Consider the following 25,342-nt stretch of genomic DNA (forward strand, 5'->3'; position numbering starts at 1 on the left):
GTCCACATGTAGAGAAGAAGGACAATGGTACTGTGCAGTGTCCACATATAGAGAAGAGGGACAATGGTACTGTGCAGTGTCCACATGTAGAGAAGAAGGACAATGGTACTGTGCAGTGTCCACATGTAGAGAAGAAGGACAATGGTACTATGCAGTGTCCACATGTAGAGAAGAGGGACAATGGTACTGTGCAGTGTCCACATGTAGAGAAGGACAATGGTACTGTGCAGTGTCCACATGTAGAGAAGAGGGACAATGGTACTGTGCAGTGTCCACATGTAGAGAAGAGGGACAATGGTACTGTGCAGAGGGACAATGGTACTGTGCAGTGTCCACATGTAGACAAGGACAATGGTACTGTGCAGTGTCCACACGTAGAGAAGAGGGACAATGGTACTGTGCAGTGTCCACACGTAGAGAAGAGGGACAATGGTACTGTGCAGTGTACACATGTAGAGAAGAGGGACAATGGTACTGTGCAGTGTCCACATGTAGAGAAGAGGGACAATGGTACTGTGCAGAGGGACAATGGTACTGTGCAGTGTCCACATGTAGAGAAGGACAATGGTACTGTGCACTGTCCACATGTAGAGAAGAGGGACAATGGTACTGTGCAGTGTCCACATGTAGAGAAGAGGGACAATGGTACTGTGCACTGTCCACATGTAGAGAAGGACAATGGTACTGTGCAGTGTCCACATGTAGAGAAGAGGGACAATGGTACTGTGCAGTGTCCACATGTAGAGAAGAAGGACAATGGTACTGTGCAGTGTCCACATGTAGAGAAGAAGGACAATGGTACTGTGCAGTGTCCACATGTAGAGAAGAGGGACAATGGCACTGTGCAGTGTCCACATGTAGAGAAGAAGGACAGTGGTACTGTGCAGTGTCCACATGTAGAGAAGAAGGACAGTGGTACTGTGCAGTGTCCACATGTAGAGAAGAAGGACAATGGTACTGTGCAGTGTCCACATGTAGAGAAGAAGGACAATGGTACTGTGCAGTGTCCACAAGTAGAGAAGAGGGACAATGGTACTGTGCAGTGTCCACATGTAGAGAAGAAGGACAATGGTACTGTGCAGTGTCCACATGTAGAGAAGAGGGACAATGGTACTGTGCAGTGTCCACATGTAGAGAAGAGGGACAATGGTACTGTGCAGTGTCCACATGTAGAGAAGAAGGACAATGGTACTGTGCAGTGTCCACATGTAGAGAAGAGGGACAATGGTACTGTGCAGTGTCCACATGTAGAGAAGAGGGACAATGGCACTGTGCAGTGTCCACATGTCAAGAAGAAGGACAATGGTACTGTGCAGTGTCCACATGTAGAGAAGAGGGACAATGGTACTGTGCAGTGTCCACATGTAGAGAAGAAGGACAATGGTACTGTGCAGTGTCCACATGTAGAGAAGAGGGACAATGGTACTGTGCAGTGTCCACATGTAGAGAAGAGGGACAATGGTACTGTGCAGTGTCCACATGTAGAGAAGAAGGACAATAGTACTGTGCAGTGTCCACAAGTAGAGAAGAGGGACAATGGTACTGTGCAGTGTCCACATGTAGAGAAGAAGGACAATGGTACTGTGCAGTGTCCACATGTAGAGAAGAAGGACAATGGTACTGTGCAGTGTCCACATGTAGAGAAGAGGGACAATGGTACTGTGCAGTGTCCACATGTAGAGAAGGACAATGGTACTGTGCAGTGTCCACATGTAGAGAAGAGGGACAATGGTACTGTGCAGTGTCCACATGTAGAGAAGAGGGACAATGGTACTGTGCAGTGTCCACATGTAGAGAAGAAGGACAATGGTACTGTGCAGTGCCCACATGTAGAGAACAAGGACAATGGTACTGTGCAGTGTCCACATGTAGAGAAGAGGGACAATGGTACTGTGCAGTGTCCACATGTAGAGAAGAGGGACAATGGTACTGTGCAGTGTCCACATGTAGAGAAGAAGGACAATGGTACTGTGCAGTGTCCACATGTAGAGAAGAAGGACAATGGTACTGTGCAGTGTCCACATGTAGAGAAGAGGGACAATGGTACTGTGCAGTGTCCACATGTAGAGAAGGACAATGGTACTGTGCAGTGTCCACATGTAGAGAAGAGGGACAATGGTACTGTGCAGTGTCCACATGTAGAGAAGAGGGACAATGGTACTGTGCAGTGTCCACATGTAGAGAAGAAGGACAATGGTACTGTGCAGTGCCCACATGTAGAGAACAAGGACAATGGTACTGTGCAGTGTCCACATGTAGAGAAGAAGGACAATGGTACTGTGCAGTGCCCACATGTAGAGAAGGACAATGGTACTGTGCAGTACCCACATCTAGAGAAGAAGGACAATGGTACTGTGCAGTGCTCACATCTAGAGAAGGACAATGGTACTGTGCAGTGCCCACATCTAGAGAAGAAGGACAATGGTACTGTGCAGTGCCCACATCTAGAGAAGAAGGACAATGGTACTGTGCAGTGCCCACATCTAGAGAAGGACAATGGCACTGTGCAGTGTCCACATGTAGAGAAGAAGGACAATGGTACTGTGCAACATCTGAAGAAATATTTAGGCACTGTATAATGTCCAAATACAGAAAAGATGAGTGGTATTGTGCAGTATCCATATATACAATGGAATGATAGTGCTACTGTGCAGTGCCCACAAACAGAGAATTTCAGTGGTACCGTGCTGTGTAGTTCCATATAGTAGGGACAATGTTTCCGCTTTCTTTCCCCCCAGACTTGCTTTAGCCCTGAAGACATAATGACGATTCATGGGGTGAATGTAGAAGACAACATCTCACCAGAGAAGTTCCGGGAATTGAGCAGTAGTCTGATCCAGCAACAGCTTATTGGACTCTGTCCTGATGACCATGAGCATGGGGCCAGTGATGGACAATTGAGCACCACTGAGAGTAAGTCTCTGCTCTCCTGACTGATGCCCTAAAAAAGGTCCTGAACGTTAGGCATGGGCACCGCCTTGTTTCTGCAGGGGCGGGGCTTCATGCTGAATACCCAGAATTCTATGTGACTTGTGTAATCAGATGAGATTGTTTCTGGTGGATTTCATGGCCAGGAAGAAGCATTGCACTTTTGGGGGATGTACAATGTGGAGGTCCTGCTGTCTGTTATTAGGGCAATGTTCAGTCAGTTCCATCTCAGCCCAGTGAGTCGTGTATTACACAGAAGAGATGTTGAGGAAGAGTCGCACAAGTGACTCTGTTTCATTCACTTCCCCGTTTCCCCAGTTCCATGTTATCCCTCTGCTTCAGGTCTCCCTCCGCTCTAGGTCTCCCTCTCCCTCCGCTCCAGGTCTAACTCCGCTCCAGGTTTCCCTCTCCCTCTGCTCCAGGTCTCCCTCCACTCCAGGTCTCCCTCTCCCTCTGCTCCAGGTCTCCCTCTGCTTCAGGTCTCCCTCTGCTCCAGGTCTCCCTCCGCTACTTGTCTCCCTCCGCTACAGGTCTCCCTCCGCTCCAGGTCTCCCTCTGCTCCAGGTCTCCCTCTGCTCCAGGTCTCCCTCTCCCTCTGCTCCAGGTCTCCCTCCGCTCCAGGTCTCACTCTGCTCCAGGTCTCCCTCCGCTACAGGTCTCCCTCCGCTCCAGGTCTCCCTCCGCTCCAGGTCTCACTCTGCTCCAGGTCTCACTCTGCTCCAGGTCTCACTCTGCTCCAGGTCTCACTCTGCTCCAGGTCTCCCTCTGCTTCAGGTCTCCCTCTGCTCCAGGTCTCACTCTGCTCCAGGTCTCCCTCCGCTCCAGGTCTCACTCTGCTCCAGGTCTCCCTCTGCTATACCATCACTTTCCTGCTGAGATTCTCATTGTTTCAAGATCTCTGCTTGCTAACATTGGATAGAAATGTTCCTCTGTTGTCTGCTGTGAGCTCCAGACCCTCCGCTGTCTGTTGTGAGCTCCGAATCGCCCATCCTGCAGTATATCTTTCCTCTCAGCCCCAGTATACAGCCCATCCTGCCGCTCATTATTCCTTGGTGTTGGCTCTGTACGGATAGGAAGGATGCTCTGCCCCTTCACTGGATATTATCGCTCAAAGTACAAGCTCTGTTCTAGACATGCTCCAGAGCAGAGCTGTGCTGGTGGCAGGAAACATGTCATTCATCGGGAGCGTGGCTGGGAATAGCCGACCTGGGGACCATGAGCAGAGACGAGACTAGTCCGGAGCTGGAGCTGCAAAAGATACCTGGCTGCAATCAGCCAAACTCTGGCACATGCTGCCCGTGGTTAGGCTTCTCTTCCAGCTCATAGGGGGCTTCACGGACTGCAGACATTCGCAGTAATCTGCCAGCGGCGGCTTCGAAGGATTTCAGTATTTGAGTAAAAACAAGAGTGTTTCCATTAACTGAAAGCAAATACACCCAGCGATCACTTGTATAGAGCTTTTCTCACAACGGCCTCAGAGCAAAGTCTGCTGGAAATCTGCCCCGTGCGGCTCTCATGTTGGATGACATCGGACTGTGTGGCTGCTGACCTCTCACCCCCTTTACTCCACAGAGTACATATACGCCAGTATCGCCACGCTGGTCGTCTGCCTGTGTGCGCTCTTCGGCATTGTGGTCCTGCTGTGTGCATCCTGCACGTCGGTCTACCAGTACGTCATTCAGTTCTTTGTCAGTCTGGCAGTGGGGTCACTCACCGGAGATGCAATTCTGCACCTGATCCCGCAGGTAAGATATTATTACTACTGGACTGTACCGCCCCCTGCTGGCTGTGCTGATACACTGCACTGATTACACCACCCTCAGCTGGCTGTGCTGATACACTGCACTGATTACACCGCCCCCTGCTGGCTGTGCTGATACACTGCACTGATTACACCGCCCCCTGCTGGCTGTGCTGATACCCTGCACTGATTACACCGCCCCCTGCTGGCTGTGCTGATACACTGCACTGATTACACCGCCCCCTGCTGGCTGTGCTGATACCCTGCACTGATTACACCGCCCCCTGCTGGCTGTGCTGATACACTGCACTGATTACACCACCCTCAGCTGGCTGTGCTGATACACTGCACTGATTACACCGCCCCCTGCTGGCTGTGCTGATACACTGCACTGATTACACCGCCCCCTGCTGGCTGTGCTGATACCCTGCACTGATTACACCGCCCCCTGCTGGCTGTGCTGATACACTGCACTGATTACACCGCCCCCTGCTGGCTGTGCTGATACCCTGCACTGATTACACCGCCCCCTGCTGGCTGTGCTGATACACTGCACTGATTACACCGCCCCCTGCTGGTTGTGCTGATACCCTGCACTGATTACACCGCCCCCTGCTGGCTGTGCTGATACACTGCACTGATTACACCGCCCCCTGCTGGCTGTGCTGATACACTGCACTGATTACACCGCCCCCTGCTGGCTGTGCTGATACACTGCACTGATTACACCGCCCCCTGCTGGCTGTGCTGATACACTGCACTGATTACACCGCCCCCTGCTGGCTGTGCTGATACACTGCACTGATTACACCGCCCCCTGCTGGTTGTGCTGATACCCTGCACTGATTACACCGCCCCCTGCTGGCTGTGCTGATACACTGCACTGATTACACCGCCCCCTGCTGGCTGTGCTGATACACTGCACTGATTACACCGCCCCCTGCTGGTTGTGCTGATACCCTGCACTGATTACACCGCCCCCTGCTGGCTGTGCTGATACACTGCACTGATTACACCGCCCCCTGCTGGCTGTGCTGATACACTGCACTGATTACACCGCCCCCTGCTGGCTGTGCTGATACACTGCACTGATTACACCGCCCCCTGCTGGCTGTGCTGATACACTGCACTGATTACACCGCCCCCTGCTGGTTGTGCTGATACCCTGCACTGATTACACCGCCCCCTGCTGGCTGTGCTGATACACTGCACTGATTACACCGCCCCCTGCTGGTTGTGCTGATACCCTGCACTGATTACACCGCCCCCTGCTGGCTGTGCTGATACACTGCACTGATTACACCGCCCCCTGCTGGTTGTGCTGATACCCTGCACTGATTACACCGCCCCCTGCTGGCTGTGCTGATACACTGCACTGATTACACCGCCCCCTGCTGGCTGTGCTGATACACTGCACTGATTACACCGCCCCCTGCTGGCTGTGCTGATACACTGCACAGAGAGGCTGAGGGGGCATTTCTTTTTGGCTCATCCTGTTCTTGACAGTGTCCATGTTCTGCTTTCTCCACAGTTCCTGGGCCTCCACTCACACAGCGAAGCAGATGGCCATGCTCACAGTGAGGAAGAAGATGATCGCACTCATATATGGAAACTTCTGGCAGTCTTGGGTGGTCTTTACGCTTTCTTCCTCTTGGAGAAGATCTTTGGGCTACTGATAAAACATGAGGTGAATAAATATATTGTAGATTAGGAACATCATGGAGGACATCAGGAGGCCCCCAGGGTTCAGACACAGTACAATCACTCATGTATCATGTTATTACAATATACTATGGCACAAATAGAAGAAACTGGAGACGTTCACTGGCATGGGACATTCTATGGACTGGAGACCTTCACTGGACAGGAGACCTTCACTGGACAATTGACATTCTATGGACTGGAAACATATTTAAGTTGCCCCAGCGAGGTAGTCGTGGGCGAGCTGTGGCCCCTGCTCGCTCTGGTACCCTACAGACAAGGTGTGTCCTCCCTCTGGTGTGCTGCAGTGCATGTGGTGCTTTCCACTTACTTCAGACCAGTCCGTTTCATCTGTCTCCGGGCATTTCTTTTCTGGAACCAGGGTAGCAATAAATTCAGAGGACACAAAGTTCATAACCATAACTGGGACTTTACTTGGGGAAGAGGAATATGTACAATATTTACAGGCAGATATAATGGATAAGGCCCAACGGGTTGTCATTTTTCCCACAAGTACTTGATACAACTTCAGCCCTGGTTCCCTCTTTAAGTGAAACATCTCTGTTGCTCTATTCTCTAGCTCTAGAGAATCTTCCTCACCAATGACAGTATATCCGGATCCTAGTTCTCCCCACGTTCTAGCCTTGAGTCCCAGCTTCTTCTGCAGCCTGCAGACAGAATGTGCCCCGGGTCCACAATGGCTCTCTTGAGTTTCTGCAACCGGCTAAGGGGACTCTTGTGGAGGGAATCTTTACTCTGGTGATCCTACTGTCTGGGATACGGGGCCCACGTCTGCCCTAGCAGCCAGTCATACAAAGCCTGTCAGGCCTGTCCCAGGTACTACACAACACTGGCCTGCACTTCCTGCTTCTGGAAACTAAGCAGAGATTTTCCTAAAGTGCCCACTCTCTATGGGCTGTCCTCACACACAGTTAACTCCTTCACTGTCCTAAATGTGTGCAATACTGCTGGCAGACTCAACCTGTCATCTACACCCGGGACAGTGGCATCTTGTGGCTAGTTACCAATACTGCAGCCCACAAGTAAACATATTAGAAACAAAGCCTTGTTCACATTCTGGGCCCAACCATAGCACTGGGTTCCCCTTTATTCTACTGGGCTGGATTATCACAGCTAACCCCTTAACTGGACCTAACTGCAGCCCAGAGAGATCTAACTATCTGGAACATTTTCTTTTAACTCTATCAGTGCCAGAGGGAAGCTATGCCCTTCCCCACTACTACACCTTCACTGAACAGGAGACCTTCACTCAACTGAACTCCTTCACTGGACAGGAGACCTTCACTCGACAACTGACATTCACTAGACTGGACTTCACAGCACATGAGATTTTCACTGCACAGGAGACCTTTGCTGGACTGGAGACCTTCACTGGACAGGAGACCTTCACTAGACAATTGACCTTCACTGGATGGTAGATCTTCACTCGACAGTTGACCTTTGCTAGACAGGAGATCTACACTGGACAGGAGATTATCACAGCGCAGGTGATTTTCACTGGACAGGAAACCTTCACTTGGATAATTGACCTTAATTGGACGGGAGATTCTTTCTGGACAGGAGACCTTCACTGGACAGAGAACCTTTGCTGGACTGAAGACTTTCAATGTACTGGAGACCTTCTCTAGACAGGGGACCTTCACTGTACTGAAGACCTTTTCTAAATGGGAGACCTTCACTGGACTGGAAACTTTGACTCGACTGTAGACATTTTCATGGATGGAGACCTTTTCTGGACTGGAGACCTTCATAGGATAGGAGACCTTCACTGGACTATAGGTTTGTGGTTGTATCAGGAACAGCACAGTAGACATTATAGGTCAGGCAAGGAAATGCTTGGCAGTTTAGGGCCAGCATCGGCAGCCCGGGCAACAGCAGTATGTACATGTGTAGCTGTCCGGCATAGTCAGATGACATGTTTACACGCGCATCTGGCTGGTGTACTCAGGTTGAGTGTGTGCACGTGAATCTGGCCGGTGTACTCAGGTGGCGTGTGTATACGTGTAACTGTCTGGAGTACTCAGGTGGCGTGTGTACATGTGTATCTGGCCGCTGTACTCAGGTGGCGTGTGTACATGTGTATCTGGCCGGTATACTCAGGTGGCGTGTGTACATGTGTAACTGGCCGGTATACTCAGGTGGCGTGTGTATACGTGTAACTGTCTGGAGTACTCAGGTGACGTGTGTACATGTGTAACTGCCTGGTGTACTCAGGTGGCGTGTGTACATGTGTAACTGGCCGGTGTACTCAGGTGGCGTGTGTACATGTGTATCTGGTTGGTGTACTCAGGTGGCGTGTGTACATGTGTATCTGGCCGGTGTACTCAGGTGGCGTGTGTACATGTGTAACTGGCCGGTGTACTCAGGTGACGTGTGTACATGTGTAACTGCCTGGTGTACTCAGGTGGCGTGTGTACATGTGTATCTGGTTGGTGTACTTAGGTGGCGTGTGTACATGTGTAACTGGCCGGTGTACTCAGGTGGCGTGTGTACATGTGTAACTGGCCGGTGTACTCAGGTGACGTGTGTACATGTGTAACTGCCTGGTGTGCTCAGTTGGCGTGTGTAGATGTGTATCTGGTTGGTGTACTCAGGTGGCGTGTGTACATGTGTAACTGGCCGGTGTACTCAGGTGACGTGTGTACATGTGTATCTGGTTGGTGTACTCAGGTGGCGTGTGTACATGTGTAACTGGCCGGTGTACTCAGGTGGCGTGTGTACATGTGTAACTGGCCGGTGTACTCAGGTGGCGTGTGTACATGTGTATCTGGTTGGTGTACTCAGGTGGCGTGTGTACATGTGTATCTGGCCGGTGTACTCAGGTGGCGTGTGTACATGTGTATCTGGTTGGTGTACTCAGGTGGCGTGTGTACATGTGTATCTGGTTGGTGTACTCAGGTGGCGTGTGTACATGTGTAACTGGCCGGTGTACTCAGGTGACGTGTGTACATGTGTAACTGGCCGGTGTACTCAGGTGGCGTGTGTACATGTGTAACTGGCCGGTATACTCAGGTGGCGTGTGTACATGTGTATCTGGTTGGTGTACTCAGGTGGCGTGTGTACATGTGTAACTGGCCGGTGTACTCAGGTGGCGTGTGTACATGTGTAACTGGCCGGTGTACTCAGGTGGCGTGTGTACATGTGTAACTGGCCGGTATACTCAGGTGGCGTGTGTACATGTGTAACTGGCCGGTGTACTTAGGTGACGTGTGTACATGTGTAACTGCCTGGTGTGCTCAGTTGGCGTGTGTAGATGTGTATCTGGTTGGTGTACTCAGGTGGCGTGTGTACATGTGTATCTGGTTGGTGTACTTAGGTGGCGTGTGTACATGTGTAACTGGCCGGTGTACTCAGGTGGCGTGTGTACATGTGTAACTGGCCGGTGTACTCAGGTGGCGTGTGTACATGTGTAACTGGCCGGTATACTCAGGTGGCGTGTGTACATGTGTAACTGGCCGGTGTACTTAGGTGACGTGTGTACATGTGTAACTGCCTGGTGTGCTCAGTTGGCGTGTGTAGATGTGTATCTGGTTGGTGTACTCAGGTGGCGTGTGTACATGTGTATCTGGCCGGTATACTCAGGTGGCGTGTGTACATGTGTAACTGGCCGGTATACTCAGGTGGCGTGTGTACATGTGTAACTGGCCGGTATACTCAGGTGGCGTGTGTATACGTGTAACTGTCTGGAGTACTCAGGTTGAGTGTGTGCACGTGAATCTGGTTGGTGTACTCAGGTGGCGTGTGTACATGTGTAACTGGCCGGTGTACTCAGGTGACGTGTGTACATGTGTAACTGCCTTGTGTACTCAGGTGGCGTGTGTACATGTGTATCTGGTTGGTGTACTTAGGTGGCGTGTGTACATGTGTAACTGGCCGGTGTACTCAGGTGGCGTGTGTACATGTGTAACTGGCCGGTATACTCAGGTGGCGTGTGTACATGTGTAACTGGCCGGTGTACTCAGGTGACGTGTGTACATGTGTAACTGCCTGGTGTGCTCAGTTGGCGTGTGTAGATGTGTATCTGGTTGGTGTACTCAGGTGGCGTGTGTACATGTGTAACTGGCCGGTGTACTCAGGTGACGTGTGTACATGTGTATCTGGTTGGTGTACTCAGGTGGCGTGTGTACATGTGTAACTGGCCGGTGTACTCAGGTGGCGTGTGTACATGTGTAACTGGCCGGTGTACTCAGGTGGCGTGTGTACATGTGTATCTGGTTGGTGTACTCAGGTGGCGTGTGTACATGTGTATCTGGTTGGTGTACTCAGGTGGCGTGTGTACATGTGTAACTGGCCGGTGTACTCAGGTGACGTGTGTACATGTGTAACTGGCCGGTGTACTCAGGTGGCGTGTGTACATGTGTAACTGGCCGGTATACTCAGGTGGCGTGTGTACATGTGTATCTGGTTGGTGTACTCAGGTGGCGTGTGTACATGTGTAACTGGCCGGTGTACTCAGGTGGCGTGTGTACATGTGTATCTGGTTGGTGTACTTAGGTGGCGTGTGTACATGTGTAACTGGCCGGTGTACTCAGGTGGCGTGTGTACATGTGTATCTGGTTGGTGTACTTAGGTGGCGTGTGTACATGTGTAACTGGCCGGTGTACTCAGGTGGCGTGTGTACATGTGTAACTGGCCGGTGTACTCAGGTGGCGTGTGTACATGTGTAACTGGCCGGTATACTCAGGTGGCGTGTGTACATGTGTAACTGGCCGGTGTACTTAGGTGACGTGTGTACATGTGTAACTGCCTGGTGTGCTCAGTTGGCGTGTGTAGATGTGTATCTGGTTGGTGTACTCAGGTGGCGTGTGTACATGTGTAACTGGCCGGTGTACTCAGGTGGCGTGTGTACATGTGTATCTGGTTGGTGTACTTAGGTGGCGTGTGTACATGTGTATCTGGCCGGTGTACTCAGGTGACGTGTGTACATGTGTATCTGGTTGGTGTACTCAGGTGGCGTGTGTACATGTGTAACTGGCCGGTGTACTCAGGTGGCGTGTGTACATGTGTAACTGGCCGGTGTACTCAGGTGGCGTGTGTACATGTGTATCTGGTTGGTGTACTTAGGTGGCGTGTGTACATGTGTATCTGGCCGGTGTACTCAGGTGACGTGTGTACATGTGTATCTGGTTGGTGTACTCAGGTGGCGTGTGTACATGTGTAACTGGCCGGTGTACTCAGGTGGCGTGTGTACATGTGTAACTGGCCGGTGTACTCAGTTGGCGTGTGTAGATGTGTATCTGGTTGGTGTACTCAGGTGGCGTGTGTACATGTGTAACTGGCCGGTGTACTCAGGTGACGTGTGTACATGTGTATCTGGTTGGTGTACTCAGGTGGCGTGTGTACATGTGTAACTGGCCGGTGTACTCAGGTGGCGTGTGTACATGTGTAACTGGCCGGTGTACTCAGGTGGCGTGTGTACATGTGTATCTGGTTGGTGTACTCAGGTGGCGTGTGTACATGTGTATCTGGTTGGTGTACTCAGGTGGCGTGTGTACATGTGTAACTGGCCGGTGTACTCAGGTGACGTGTGTACATGTGTAACTGGCCGGTGTACTCAGGTGGCGTGTGTACATGTGTAACTGGCCGGTATACTCAGGTGGCGTGTGTACATGTGTATCTGGTTGGTGTACTCAGGTGGCGTGTGTACATGTGTAACTGGCCGGTGTACTCAGGTGGCGTGTGTACATGTGTATCTGGTTGGTGTACTTAGGTGGCGTGTGTACATGTGTAACTGGCCGGTGTACTCAGGTGGCGTGTGTACATGTGTATCTGGTTGGTGTACTTAGGTGGCGTGTGTACATGTGTAACTGGCCGGTGTACTCAGGTGGCGTGTGTACATGTGTAACTGGCCGGTGTACTCAGGTGGCGTGTGTACATGTGTAACTGGCCGGTATACTCAGGTGGCGTGTGTACATGTGTAACTGGCCGGTGTACTTAGGTGACGTGTGTACATGTGTAACTGCCTGGTGTGCTCAGTTGGCGTGTGTAGATGTGTATCTGGTTGGTGTACTCAGGTGGCGTGTGTACATGTGTAACTGGCCGGTGTACTCAGGTGGCGTGTGTACATGTGTATCTGGTTGGTGTACTTAGGTGGCGTGTGTACATGTGTATCTGGCCGGTGTACTCAGGTGACGTGTGTACATGTGTATCTGGTTGGTGTACTCAGGTGGCGTGTGTACATGTGTAACTGGCCGGTGTACTCAGGTGGCGTGTGTACATGTGTAACTGGCCGGTGTACTCAGGTGGCGTGTGTACATGTGTATCTGGTTGGTGTACTCAGGTGGCGTGTGTACATGTGTATCTGGTTGGTGTACTCAGGTGGCGTGTGTACATGTGTAACTGGCCGGTGTACTCAGGTGGCGTGTGTACATGTGTAACTGGCCGGTGTACTCAGGTGGCGTGTGTACATGTGTAACTGGCCGGTATACTCAGGTGGCGTGTGTACATGTGTATCTGGTTGGTGTACTTAGGTGGCGTGTGTACATGTGTAACTGGCCGGTGTACTCAGGTGGCGTGTGTACATGTGTAACTGGCCGGTGTACTCAGGTGGCGTGTGTACATGTGTAACTGGCCGGTGTACTCAGGTGGCGTGTGTACATGTGTATCTGGTTGGTGTACTCAGGTGGCGTGTGTACATGTGTATCTGGTTGGTGTACTCAGGTGGCGTGTGTACATGTGTATCTGGTTGGTGTACTCAGGTGGCGTGTGTACACATGCAATATTAGCGTGTCACTAGCTGACTCGTCTCTACGATAGATGTAGTAAGTGTCTTCTGTTAATCCCTTTATATTTTATGTAACTGTATACTCTGTATTGTTTTGTCCCCTCTTGCCTCCCTGTTGGATTGAATATAAAATGTAAAAGTTCAGTTCTGTAAATTGCGCCTTGAAGCCGTACGCTACCTATCAGGCCTCCTGTCAGCCTGTAAAAACGACTGGTGGTGGCAGGGAGTAGTCTGGTGTTATTGTGCAGTTAGCGGTGATCATTTGTGGGGTATATACATATTCCATGCGCTGGGATCGGAGGTGTATATACCATACGCTCACTGTTAGTTTTCCAATAGCCGGCCTATTAGTGTGAACAGGCTGTGGCCTCCTCCATTGATCATCGACCAGTCTTGTAATTGTCCAGACGATAGGGGGCAGCAGACAGCTGTTTGACACAAATATCACAGCGGGTGGTTCTGCGTGACCTTTCCGGGCTGCGATATTCGTGACACACACCAACTTGTATTCCAGTTAATTTTTTTTGTTTTTTGCTTTCGGTCACTGCACATCACCTGAATCTTGCATTTCTCTCCACAGACTAATACTATCACTCCCATTTTCCACCTGGTACATCAGCAGTGAAGTAGTCCACCAGAATCACATTAGGCCTTCATCTATCCCTATCCTCTGTGCTCTGAGCTCCTATCCCTAAACAGTACAGGCATAATATGGCATTCTTTGGCTGGCCCCCATGGTAGCCCTTTGATTGGCTGTGCTGCACTATGTGATCAGATTGCTGCAGGGGATTATGGGAAGCGCCCGGCGCTATTGGCCCGCTCGCGGAGCGTGCAGCATGTGTGAGATGGCGATGGGCATGGGTTTTTCTAGATCATTTGAATTTGATTGGAAAAGCACCTTAGGAGATTTGACTCAGATTTGATTATCCAGGGATGGACCTGCTCGCCTCTACCCCCGCGGGTTAGCTGCTTACCTTTGGAATGAAGATGTTCACTGAACTTTAAGACTTTACCATTACTTAAGACTTTAAAGGGAATCTGTCCCCCCTGGAACCTATCAGACCTCTACTATGGGCAAACAGGTGATAGAAATGTAACTCTATACCTACCTGTATGGCCATAGTAGAGGTCTGATGGGAATCTGTCCCCCCTGGGAGATATCTGACCTCTACTATGGACATACAGGTGATAGAAATGTAACTCTATACCTACCTGTATGGCCATAGTAGAGGTCTGATGGGAGTCTGTCCCCCCTGGGAGATATCTGACCTCTACTATGGACATACAGGTGATAGAAATGTAACTCTATACCTACCTGTATGGCCATAGTAGAGGTCTGATGGGAATCTGTCCCCCCTGGGAGATATCTGACCTCTACTATGGACATACAGGTGATAGAAATGTAACTCTATACCTACCTGTATGGCCATAGTAGAGGTCTGATGGGAGTCTGTCCTCCCTGGGAGATATCTGACCTCTACTATGGGCATACAGGTGATAGAAATGTAACTCTATACCTACCTGTATGGTCATAGTAGAGGTCTGATGGGAATCTGTCCCCCCTGGGAGATATCTGACCTCTACTATGGGCACACAGGTGATAGAAATGTAACTCTATACCTACCTGTATGGCCATAGTAGAGGTCTGATGGGAGTCTGTCCCCCCTGGGAGATATCTGACCTCTACTATGGGCACACAGGTGATAGAAATGTAACTCTATACCTACCTGTATGGCCATAGTAGAGGTCTGATGGGAATCTGTCCCCCCTGGGAGATATCTGACCTCTACTATGGGCATACAGGTGATAGAAATGTAACTCTATACCTACCTGTATGGCACATAGTAGAGGTCTGATGGGAGTCTGTCCCCCCTGGGAGATATCTGACCTCTACTATGGGTATACAGGTGATAGAAATGTAACTCTATACCTACCTGTATGGCCATAGTAGAGGTCTGATGGGAATCTGTCCCCCCTGGGAGATATCTGACCTCTACTATGGGCATACAGGTGATAGAAATGTAACTCTATACCTACCTGTATGACCATAGTAGAGGTCTGATGGGAGTCTGTCCCCCCTGGGAGATATCTGACCTCTACTATGGGCATACAGGTGATAGAAATGTAACTCTATACCTACCTGTATGGCCATAGTAGAGGTCTGATGGGAATCTGTCCCCCCTGGGAGATATCTGACCTCTACTATGGGCATACAGGTGATAGAAATGTAACTCTATACCTACCTGTATGACCATAGTAGAGGTCTGATGGGAGTCTGTCCCCCCTGGGAGATATCTGACCTCTACTATGGACATACAGGTGATAGAAATGTAACTCTATACCTACCTGTATGGCCATAGTAGAGGTCTGATGGGAGTCTGTCCCCCCTGGGAGATATCTGACCTCTACTATGGACATACAGGTGATAGAAATGTAACTCTATACCTACCTGTATGACCATAGTAGAGGTCTGATGGGAGTCTGTCCCCCCTGGGAGATATCTGACCTCTACTATGGACATACAGGTGATAGAAATGTAACTCTATACCTACCTGTATGGCCATAGTAGAGGTCTGATGGGAATCTGTCCCCCCTGGGAGATATCTGACCTCTACTATGGACATACAGGTGATAGAAATGTAACTCTATACCTACCTGTATGGCCATAGTAGAGGTCTGATGGGAATCTGTCCCCCCTGGGAGATATCTGACCTCTACTATGGACATACAGGTGATAGAAATGTAACTCTATACCTACCTGTATGGCCATAGTAGAGGTCTGATGGGAGTCTGTCCCCCCTGGGAGATATCTGACCTCTACTATAGACATACAGGTGATAGAAATGTAACTCTATACCTACCTGTATGGCCATAGTAGAGGTCTGATGGGAATCTGTCCCCCCTGGGAGATATCTGACCTCTACTATGGGCATACAGGTGATAGAAATGTAACTCTATACCTACCTGTATGGCCATAGTAGAGGTCTGATGGGAGTCTGTCCCCCCTGGGAGATATCTGACCTCTACTATGGGCATACAGGTGATAGAAATGTAACTCTATACCTACCTGTATGGCCATAGTAGAGGTCTGATGGGAATCTGTCCCCCCTGGAACCTATCAGACCTCTACTATGGGCAAACAGGTGATAGAAATGTAACTCTATACCTACCTGTATGGCAATAGTAGAGGTCTGATGGGAGTCTGTCCCTCCTGGGAGATATCTGACCTCTACTATGGGCATACAGGTGATAGAAATGTAACTCTATACCTACCTGTATGGCCATAGTAGAGGTCTGATGGGAATCTGTCCCCCCTGGAACCTATCAGACCTCTACTATGGGCAAACAGGTGATAGAAATGTAACTCTATACCTACCTGTATGGCAATAGTAGAGGTCTGATGGGAGTCTGTCCCTCCTGGGAGATATCTGACCTCTACTATGGGCATACAGGTGATAGAAATGTAACTCTATACCTACCTGTATGGCAATAGTAGAGGTCTGATGGGAATCTGTCCCCCCTGGGAGATATCTGACCTCTACTATGGACATACAGGTGATAGAAATGTAACTCTATACCTACCTGTATGGCCATAGTAGAGGTCTGATGGGAATCTGTCCCCCCTGGGAGATATCTGACCTCTACTATGGGTATACAGGTGATAGAAATGTAACTCTATACCTACCTGTATGGCCATAGTAGAGGTCTGATGGGAATCTGTCCCCCCTGGGAGATATCTGACCTCTACTATGGGTATACAGGTGATAGAAATGTAACTCTATACCTACCTGTATGGCCATAGTAGAGGTCTGATGGGAATCTGTCCCCCCTGGGAGATATCTGACCTCTACTATGGGTATACAGGTGATAGAAATGTAACTCTATACCTACCTGTATGGCCATAGTAGAGGTCTGATGGGAGTCTGTCCCCCCTGGGAGATATCTGACCTCTACTATGGACATACAGGTGATAGAAATGTAACTCTATACCTACCTGTATGGCCCATAGTAGAGGTCTGATGGGAATCTGTCCCCCCTGGGAGATATCTGACCTCTACTATGGGTATACAGGTGATAGAAATGTAACTCTATACCTACCTGTATGGTCATAGTAGAGGTCTGATGGGAATCTGTCCCCCCTGGGAGATATCTGACCTCTACTATGGGCATACAGGTGATAGAAATGTAACTCTATACCTACCTGTATGGCCATAGTAGAGGTCTGATGGGAGTCTGTCCCCCCGGGGAGATATCTGACCTCTACTATGGACATACAGGTGATAGAAATGTAACTCTATACCTACCTGTATGGCCCATAGTAGAGGTCTGATGGGAGTCTGTCCCCCCTGGGAGATATCTGACCTCTACTATGGGTATACAGGTGATAGAAATGTAACTCTATACCTACCTGTATGGCCCATAGTAGAGGTCTGATGGGAGTCTGTCCCCCCTGGGAGATATCTGACCTCTACTATGGGTATACAGGTGATAGAAATGTAACTCTATACCTACCTGTATGGCCATAGTAGAGGTCTGATGGGAGTCTGTCCCCCCTGGGAGATATCTGACCTCTACTATGGGCATACAGGTGATAGAAATGTAACTCTATACCTACCTGTATGGCCCATAGTAGAGGTCTGATGGGAATCTGTCCCCCCTGGGAGATATCTGACCTCTACTATGGGTATACAGGTGATAGAAATGTAACTCTATACCTACCTGTATGGCCATAGTAGAGGTCTGATGGGAGTCTGTCCTCCCTGGGAGATATCTGACCTCTACTATGGACATACAGGTGATAGAAATGTAACTCTATACCTACCTGTATGGCCATAGTAGAGGTCTGATGGGAGTCTGTCCCCCCGGGGAGATATCTGACCTCTACTATGGGCCATACAGGTGATAGAAATGTAACTCTATACCTACCTGTATGGCCATAGTAGACGTCTGATGGGAATCTGTCCTCCCTGGGAGATATCTGACCTCTACTATGGGTATACAGGTGATAGAAATGTAACTCTATACCTACCTGTATGACCATAGTAGAGGTCTGATGGGAATCTGTCCCCCCTGGGAGATATCTGACCTCTACTATGGACATACAGGGGATAGAAATGTAACTCTATACCTACCTGTATGGCCATAGTAGAGGTCTGATGGGAATCTGTCCCCCCTGGGAGATATCTGACCTCTACTATGGGTATACAGGTGATAGAAATGTAACTCTATACCTACCTGTATGGCCCATAGTAGAGGTCTGATGGGAATCTGTCCCCCCTGGGAGATATCTGACCTCTACTATGGACATACAGGTGATAGAAATGTAACTCTATACCTACCTGTATGGCCATAGTAGAGGTCTGATGGGAATCTGTCCCCCCTGGGAGATATCTGACCTCTACTATGGGCATACAGGTGATAGAAATGTAACTCTATACCTACCTGTATGGCCCATAGTAGAGGTCTGATGGGAATCTGTCACCCCTGGGAGATATCTGACCTCTACTATGGACATACAGGTGATAGAAATATAGCTCTATACCTACCTGTATGGCCATAGTAGAGGTCTGATGGGAGTCTGTCCCCCCTGGGAGATATCTGACCTCTACTATGGGCATACAGGTGATAGAAATGTAACTCTATACCTACCTGTATGGCCATAGTAGAGGTCTGATGGGAGTCTGTCCCTCCTGGGGGATATCTGACCTCTACTATGGGCATACAGGTGATAGAAATGTAACTCTATACCTACCTGTATGGCCATAGTAGAGGTCTGATGGGAGTCTGTCCCCCCTGGGAGATATCTGACCTCTACTATGGACACACAGGTTATAGAAATGTAACTCTATACCTACCGGTATGGCTCATAGTAGAGGTCTGATGGGAATCTGTCCCCCCTGGGAGATATCTGACCTCTACTATGGGCATACAGGTGATAGAAATGTAACTCTATACCTACCTGTATGGCCATAGTAGAGGTCTGATGGGAGTCTGTCCCTCCTGGGGGATATCTGACCTCTACTATGGGCATACAGGTGATAGAAATGTAACTCTATACCTACCTGTATGGCCATAGTAGAGGTCTGATGGGAATCTGTCCCCCCCTGGGAGATATCTGACCTCTACTATGGTCATACAGGTGATAGAAATGTAACTCTATACCTACCTGTATGGCCATAGTAGAGGTCTGATGGGAATCTGTCCCCCCTGGGAGATATCTGACCTCTACTATGGACATACAGGTGATAGAAATGTAACTCTTTACCTACCTGTATGGCCATAGTAGAGGTCTGATGGGAATCTGTCCCCCCTGGGAGATATCTGACCTCTACTATGGGCATACAGGTGATAGAAATGTAACTCTATACCTACCTGTATGGTCATAGTAGAGGTCTGATGGGAATCTGTCCCCCCTGGGAGATATCTGACCTCTACTATGGCCATACAGGTGATAGAAATGTAACTCTATACCTACCTGTATGGCCATAGTAGAGGTCTGATGGGAGTCTGTCCCCCCGGGGAGATATCTGACCTCTACTATGGGCATACAGGTGATAGAAATGTAACTCTATACCTACCTGTATGGCTATAGTAGAGGTCTGATGGGAGTCTGTCCCCCCTGGGAGATATCTGACCTCTACTATGGCCATACAGGTGATAGAAATGTAACTCTATACCTACCTGTATGGCCCATAGTAGAGGTCTGATGGGAATCTGTCCCCCCTGGGAGATATCTGACCTCTACTATGGGTATACAGGTGATAGAAATGTAACTCTATACCTACCTGTATGGCCCATAGTAGAGGTCTGATGGGAGTCTGTCACCCCTGGGAGATATCTGACCTCTACTATGGACATACAGGTGATAGAAATGTAACTCTATACCTACCTGTATGGCCATAGTAGAGGTCTGATGTGAGTCTGTCCCTCCTGGGGGATATCTGACCTCTACTATGGGCATACAGGTGATAGAAATGTAACTCTATACCTACCTGTATGGCCATAGTAGAGGTCTGATGGGAATCTGTCCCTCCTGGGGGATATCTGACCTCTACTATGGGCATACAGGTGATAGAAATGTAACTCTATACCTACCTGTATGGCCATAGTAGAGGTCTGATGGGAATCTGTCCCCCCTGGGAGATATCTGACCTCTACTATGGGCATACAGGTGATAGAAATGTAACTCTATACCTACCTGTATGGCCATAGTAGAGGTCTGATGGGAGTCTGTCCCTCCTGGGGGATATCTGACCTCTACTATGGGCATACAGGTGATAGAAATGTAACTCTATACCTACCTGTATGGCTATAGTAGAGGTCTGATGGGAATCTGTCCCCCCTGGGAGATATCTGACCTCTACTATGGACATACAGGTGATAGAAATGTAACTCTATACCTACCTGTATGGCCCATAGTAGAGGTCTGATGGGAATCTGTCCCCCCTGGGAGATATCTGACCTCTACTATGGGCATACAGGTGATAGAAATGTAACTCTATACCTACCTGTATGGTCATAGTAGAGGTCTGATGGGAGTCTGTTCCCCCTGGGAGATATCTGACCTCTACTATGGGCATACAGGTGATAGAAATGTAACTCTATACCTACCTGTATGGTCATAGTAGAGGTCTGATGGGAATCTGTCCCTCCTGGGAGATATCTGACCTCTACTATGGGCATACAGGTGATAGAAATGTAACTCTATACCTACCTGTATGGTCATAGTAGAGGTCTGATGGGAATCTGTCCCCCCTGGGAGATATCTGACCTCTACTATGGACATACAGGTGATAGAAATGTAACTCTATACCTACCTGTATGGCCATAGTAGAGGTCTGATGGGAGTCTGTCCCCCCTGGGAGATATCTGACCTCTACTATGGCCATACAGGTGATAGAAATGTAACTCTATACCTACCTGTATGGCCATAGTAGAGGTCTGATGGGAGTCTGTCCCCCCGGGGAGATATCTGACCTCTACTATGGACATACAGGTGATAGAAATGTAACTCTATACCTACCTGTATGGCCATAGTAGAGGTCTGATGGGAGTGTGTCCTCCCTGGGAGATATCTGACCTCTACTATGGACATACAGGTGATAGAAATGTAACTCTATACCTACCTGTATGGCCATAGTAGAGGTCTGATGGGAGTCTGTTCCCCCTGGGAGATATCTGACCTCTACTATGGGTATACAGGTGATAGAAATGTAACTCTATACCTACCTGTATGGCCCATAGTAGAGGTCTGATGGGAGTCTGTCACCCCTGGGAGATATCTGACCTCTACTATGGACATACAGGTGATAGAAATGTAACTCTATACCTACCTGTATGGCCATAGTAGAGGTCTGATGTGAGTCTGTCCCTCCTGGGGGATATCTGACCTCTACTATGGGCATACAGGTGATAGAAATGTAACTCTATACCTACCTGTATGGCCATAGTAGAGGTCTGATGGGAATCTGTCCCTCCTGGGGGATATCTGACCTCTACTATGGGCATACAGGTGATAGAAATGTAACTCTATACCTACCTGTATGGCCATAGTAGAGGTCTGATGGGAATCTGTCCCCCCTGGGAGATATCTGACCTCTACTATGGGCATACAGGTGATAGAAATGTAACTCTATACCTACCTGTATGGCCATAGTAGAGGTCTGATGGGAGTCTGTCCCTCCTGGGGGATATCTGACCTCTACTATGGGCATACAGGTGATAGAAATGTAACTCTATACCTACCTGTATGGCTATAGTAGAGGTCTGATGGGAATCTGTCCCCCCTGGGAGATATCTGACCTCTACTATGGACATACAGGTGATAGAAATGTAACTCTATACCTACCTGTATGGCCCATAGTAGAGGTCTGATGGGAATCTGTCCCCCCTGGGAGATATCTGACCTCTACTATGGGCATACAGGTGATAGAAATGTAACTCTATACCTACCTGTATGGTCATAGTAGAGGTCTGATGGGAGTCTGTTCCCCCTGGGAGATATCTGACCTCTACTATGGGCATACAGGTGATAGAAATGTAGCTCTATACCTACCTGTATGGTCATAGTAGAGGTCTGATGGGAATCTGTCCCTCCTGGGAGATATCTGACCTCTACTATGGGCATACAGGTGATAGAAATGTAACTCTATACCTACCTGTATGGTCATAGTAGAGGTCTGATGGGAATCTGTCCCCCCTGGGAGATATCTGACCTCTACTATGGACATACAGGTGATAGAAATGTAACTCTATACCTACCTGTATGGCCATAGTAGAGGTCTGATGGGAGTCTGTCCCCCCTGGGAGATATCTGACCTCTACTATGGCCATACAGGTGATAGAAATGTAACTCTATACCTACCTGTATGGCCCATAGTAGAGGTCTGATGGGAGTCTGTCCCCCCTGGGAGATATCTGACCTCTACTATGGCCATACAGGTGATAGAAATGTAACTCTATACCTACCTGTATGGCCCATAGTAGAGGTCTGATGGGAGTCTGTCCCCCCTGGGAGATATCTGACCTCTACTATGGGCATACAGGTGATAGAAATGTAACTCTATACCTACCTGTATGGCCCATAGTAGAGGTCTGATGGGAATCTGTCCCCCTGGGAGATATCTGACCTCTACTATGGGCATACAGGTGATAGAAATGTAACTCTATACCTACCTGTATGGCCCATAGTAGAGGTCTGATGGGAATCTGTCCCCCCTGGGAGATATCTGACCTCTACTATGGGCATACAGGTGATAGAAATGTAACTCTATACCTACCTGTATGGCCATAGTAGAGGTCTGATGGGAGTCTGTCCCCCCTGGGAGATATCTGACCTCTACTATGGGCATACAGGTGATAGAAATGTAACTCTATACCTACCTGTATGGCCATAGTAGAGGTCTGATGGGAGTCTGTCCCCCCTGGGAGATATCTGACCTCTACTATGGACATACAGGTGATAGAAATGTAACTCTATACCTACCTGTATGGCCATAGTAGAGGTCTGATGGGAGTCTGTTCCCCCTGGGAGATATCTGACCTCTACTATGGGCATACAGGTGATAGAAATGTAGCTCTATACCTACCTGTATGGTCATAGTAGAGGTCTGATGGGAATCTGTCCCTCCTGGGAGATATCTGACCTCTACTATGGGCATACAGGTGATAGAAATGTAACTCTATACCTACCTGTATGGTCATAGTAGAGGTCTGATGGGAATCTGTCCCCCCTGGGAGATATCTGACCTCTACTATGGACATACAGGTGATAGAAATGTAACTCTATACCTACCTGTATGGCCATAGTAGAGGTCTGATGGGAGTCTGTCCCCCCTGGGAGATATCTGACCTCTACTATGGCCATACAGGTGATAGAAATGTAACTCTATACCTACCTGTATGGCCCATAGTAGAGGTCTGATGGGAGTCTGTCCCCCCTGGGAGATATCTGACCTCTACTATGGCCATACAGGTGATAGAAATGTAACTCTATACCTACCTGTATGGCCCATAGTAGAGGTCTGATGGGAGTCTGTCCTCCCTGGGAGATATCTGACCTCTACTATGGACATACAGGTGATAGAAATGTAACTCTATACCTACCTGTATGGCCATAGTAGAGGTCTGATGGGAGTCTGTCCCCCCTGGGAGATATCTGACCTCTACTATGGACATACAGGTGATAGAAATGTAACTCTATACCTACCTGTATGGCCATAGTAGAGGTCTGATGGGAGTCTGTTCCCCCTGGGAGATATCTGACCTCTACTATGGACATACAGGTGATAGAAATGTAACTCTATACCTACCTGTATGGCCATAGTAGAGGTCTGATGGGAATCTGTCCCCCCTGGGAGATATCTGACCTCTACTATGGGCATACAGGTGATAGAAATGTAACTCTATACCTACCTGTATGGCCATAGTAGAGGTCTGATGGGAATCTGTCCCCCCTGGGAGATATCTGACCTCTACTATGGGCATACAGGTGATAGAAATGTAACTCTATACCTACCTGTATGGCCATAGTAGAGGTCTGATGGGAATCTGTCCCCCCTGGGAGATATCTGACCTCTACTATGGGTATACAGGTGATAGAAATGTAACTCTATACCTACCTGTATGCCCATAGTAGAGGTCTGATGGGAATCTGTCCCTCCTGGGTGATATCTGACCTCTACTATGGACATACAGGTGATAGAAATGTAACTCTATACCTACCTGTATGCCCATAGTAGAGGTCTGATGGGAATCTGTCCCTCCTGGGTGATATCTGACCTCTACTATGGACATACAGGTGATAGAAATGTAACTCTATACCTACCTGTATGGCCCATAGTAGAGGTCTGATGGGAATCTGTCCCCCCGGGGAGATATCTGACATCTACTATGGGCATACAGGTGATAGAAATGTAACTCTATACCTACCTGTATGGCTCATAGTAGAGGTCTGATGGGAATCTGTCCCTCCTGGGAGATATCTGACCTCTACTATGGGCATACAGGTGATAGAAATGTAACTCTGTACCTACCTGTATGGCCATAGCAGAGGTCTGATGGGAATCTGTCCCCCCGGGGAGATATCTGACCTCTACTATGGGCATACAGGTGATAGAAATGTAACTCTATACCTACCTGTATGGCAATAGTAGAGGTCTGATGGGAATCTGTCCCCCCTGGGAGATATCTGACCTCTACTATGGGCATACAGGTGATAGAAATGTAGCTCTATACCTACCTGTATGGCTATAGTAGAGGTCTGATGGGAGTCTGTCCCCCCTGGGAGATATCTGACCTCTACTATGGGCATACAGGTGATAGAAATGTAACTCTATACCTACCTGTATGGCCATAGTAGAGGTCTGATGGGAGTCTGTCCCCCCTGGGAGATATCTGACCTCTACTATGGACATACAGGTGATAGAAATGTAACTCTATACCTACCTGTATGGCCATAGTAGAGGTCTGATGGGAGTCTGTCCCTCCTGGGAGATATCTGACCTCTACTATGGACATACAGGTGATAGAAATGTAACTCTATACCTACCTGTATGGCCATAGCAGAGGTCTGATGGGAATCTGTCCCCCCTGGGAGATATCTGACCTCTACTATGGCCATACAGGTGATAGAAATGTAACTCTATACCTACCTGTATGGCCATAGCAGAGGTCTGATGGGAATCTGTCCCCCCTGGGAGATATCTGACCTCTACTATGGACATACA

At 49.0% G+C, this 25,342-nt stretch overlaps 1 protein-coding gene across 3 annotated transcripts in view; it reads left to right on the top strand.

Annotated features, from left to right (window-relative positions):
• Positions 1 to 25,342, top strand: part of SLC39A4 (solute carrier family 39 member 4) — a 135,255-nt gene that overhangs the window by 75,814 nt on the left and 34,099 nt on the right. For all 3 annotated transcript variants that reach the window (XR_012320207.1, XM_073680137.1, XM_073680136.1), the window contains exons 5-7: positions 2,739 to 2,913; positions 4,501 to 4,673; positions 6,201 to 6,356. Coding sequence is in view for 2 of the 3 variants with exons in the window: in XM_073680137.1 (XP_073536238.1) it covers positions 2,739 to 2,913; positions 4,501 to 4,673; positions 6,201 to 6,356 (504 nt within the window). In the remaining variant the exon portion in view is untranslated. The remainder of the gene's footprint in view (positions 1 to 2,738; positions 2,914 to 4,500; positions 4,674 to 6,200; positions 6,357 to 25,342) is intronic.

This window comes from Phyllobates terribilis, unplaced genomic scaffold (assembly GCF_046119375.1).
Source record: "Phyllobates terribilis strain yellow unplaced genomic scaffold, ASM4611937v1 Scaffold_4__5_contigs__length_816908805, whole genome shotgun sequence".
NCBI classification, from domain to species: Eukaryota; Metazoa; Chordata; class Amphibia; order Anura; family Dendrobatidae; genus Phyllobates; species Phyllobates terribilis.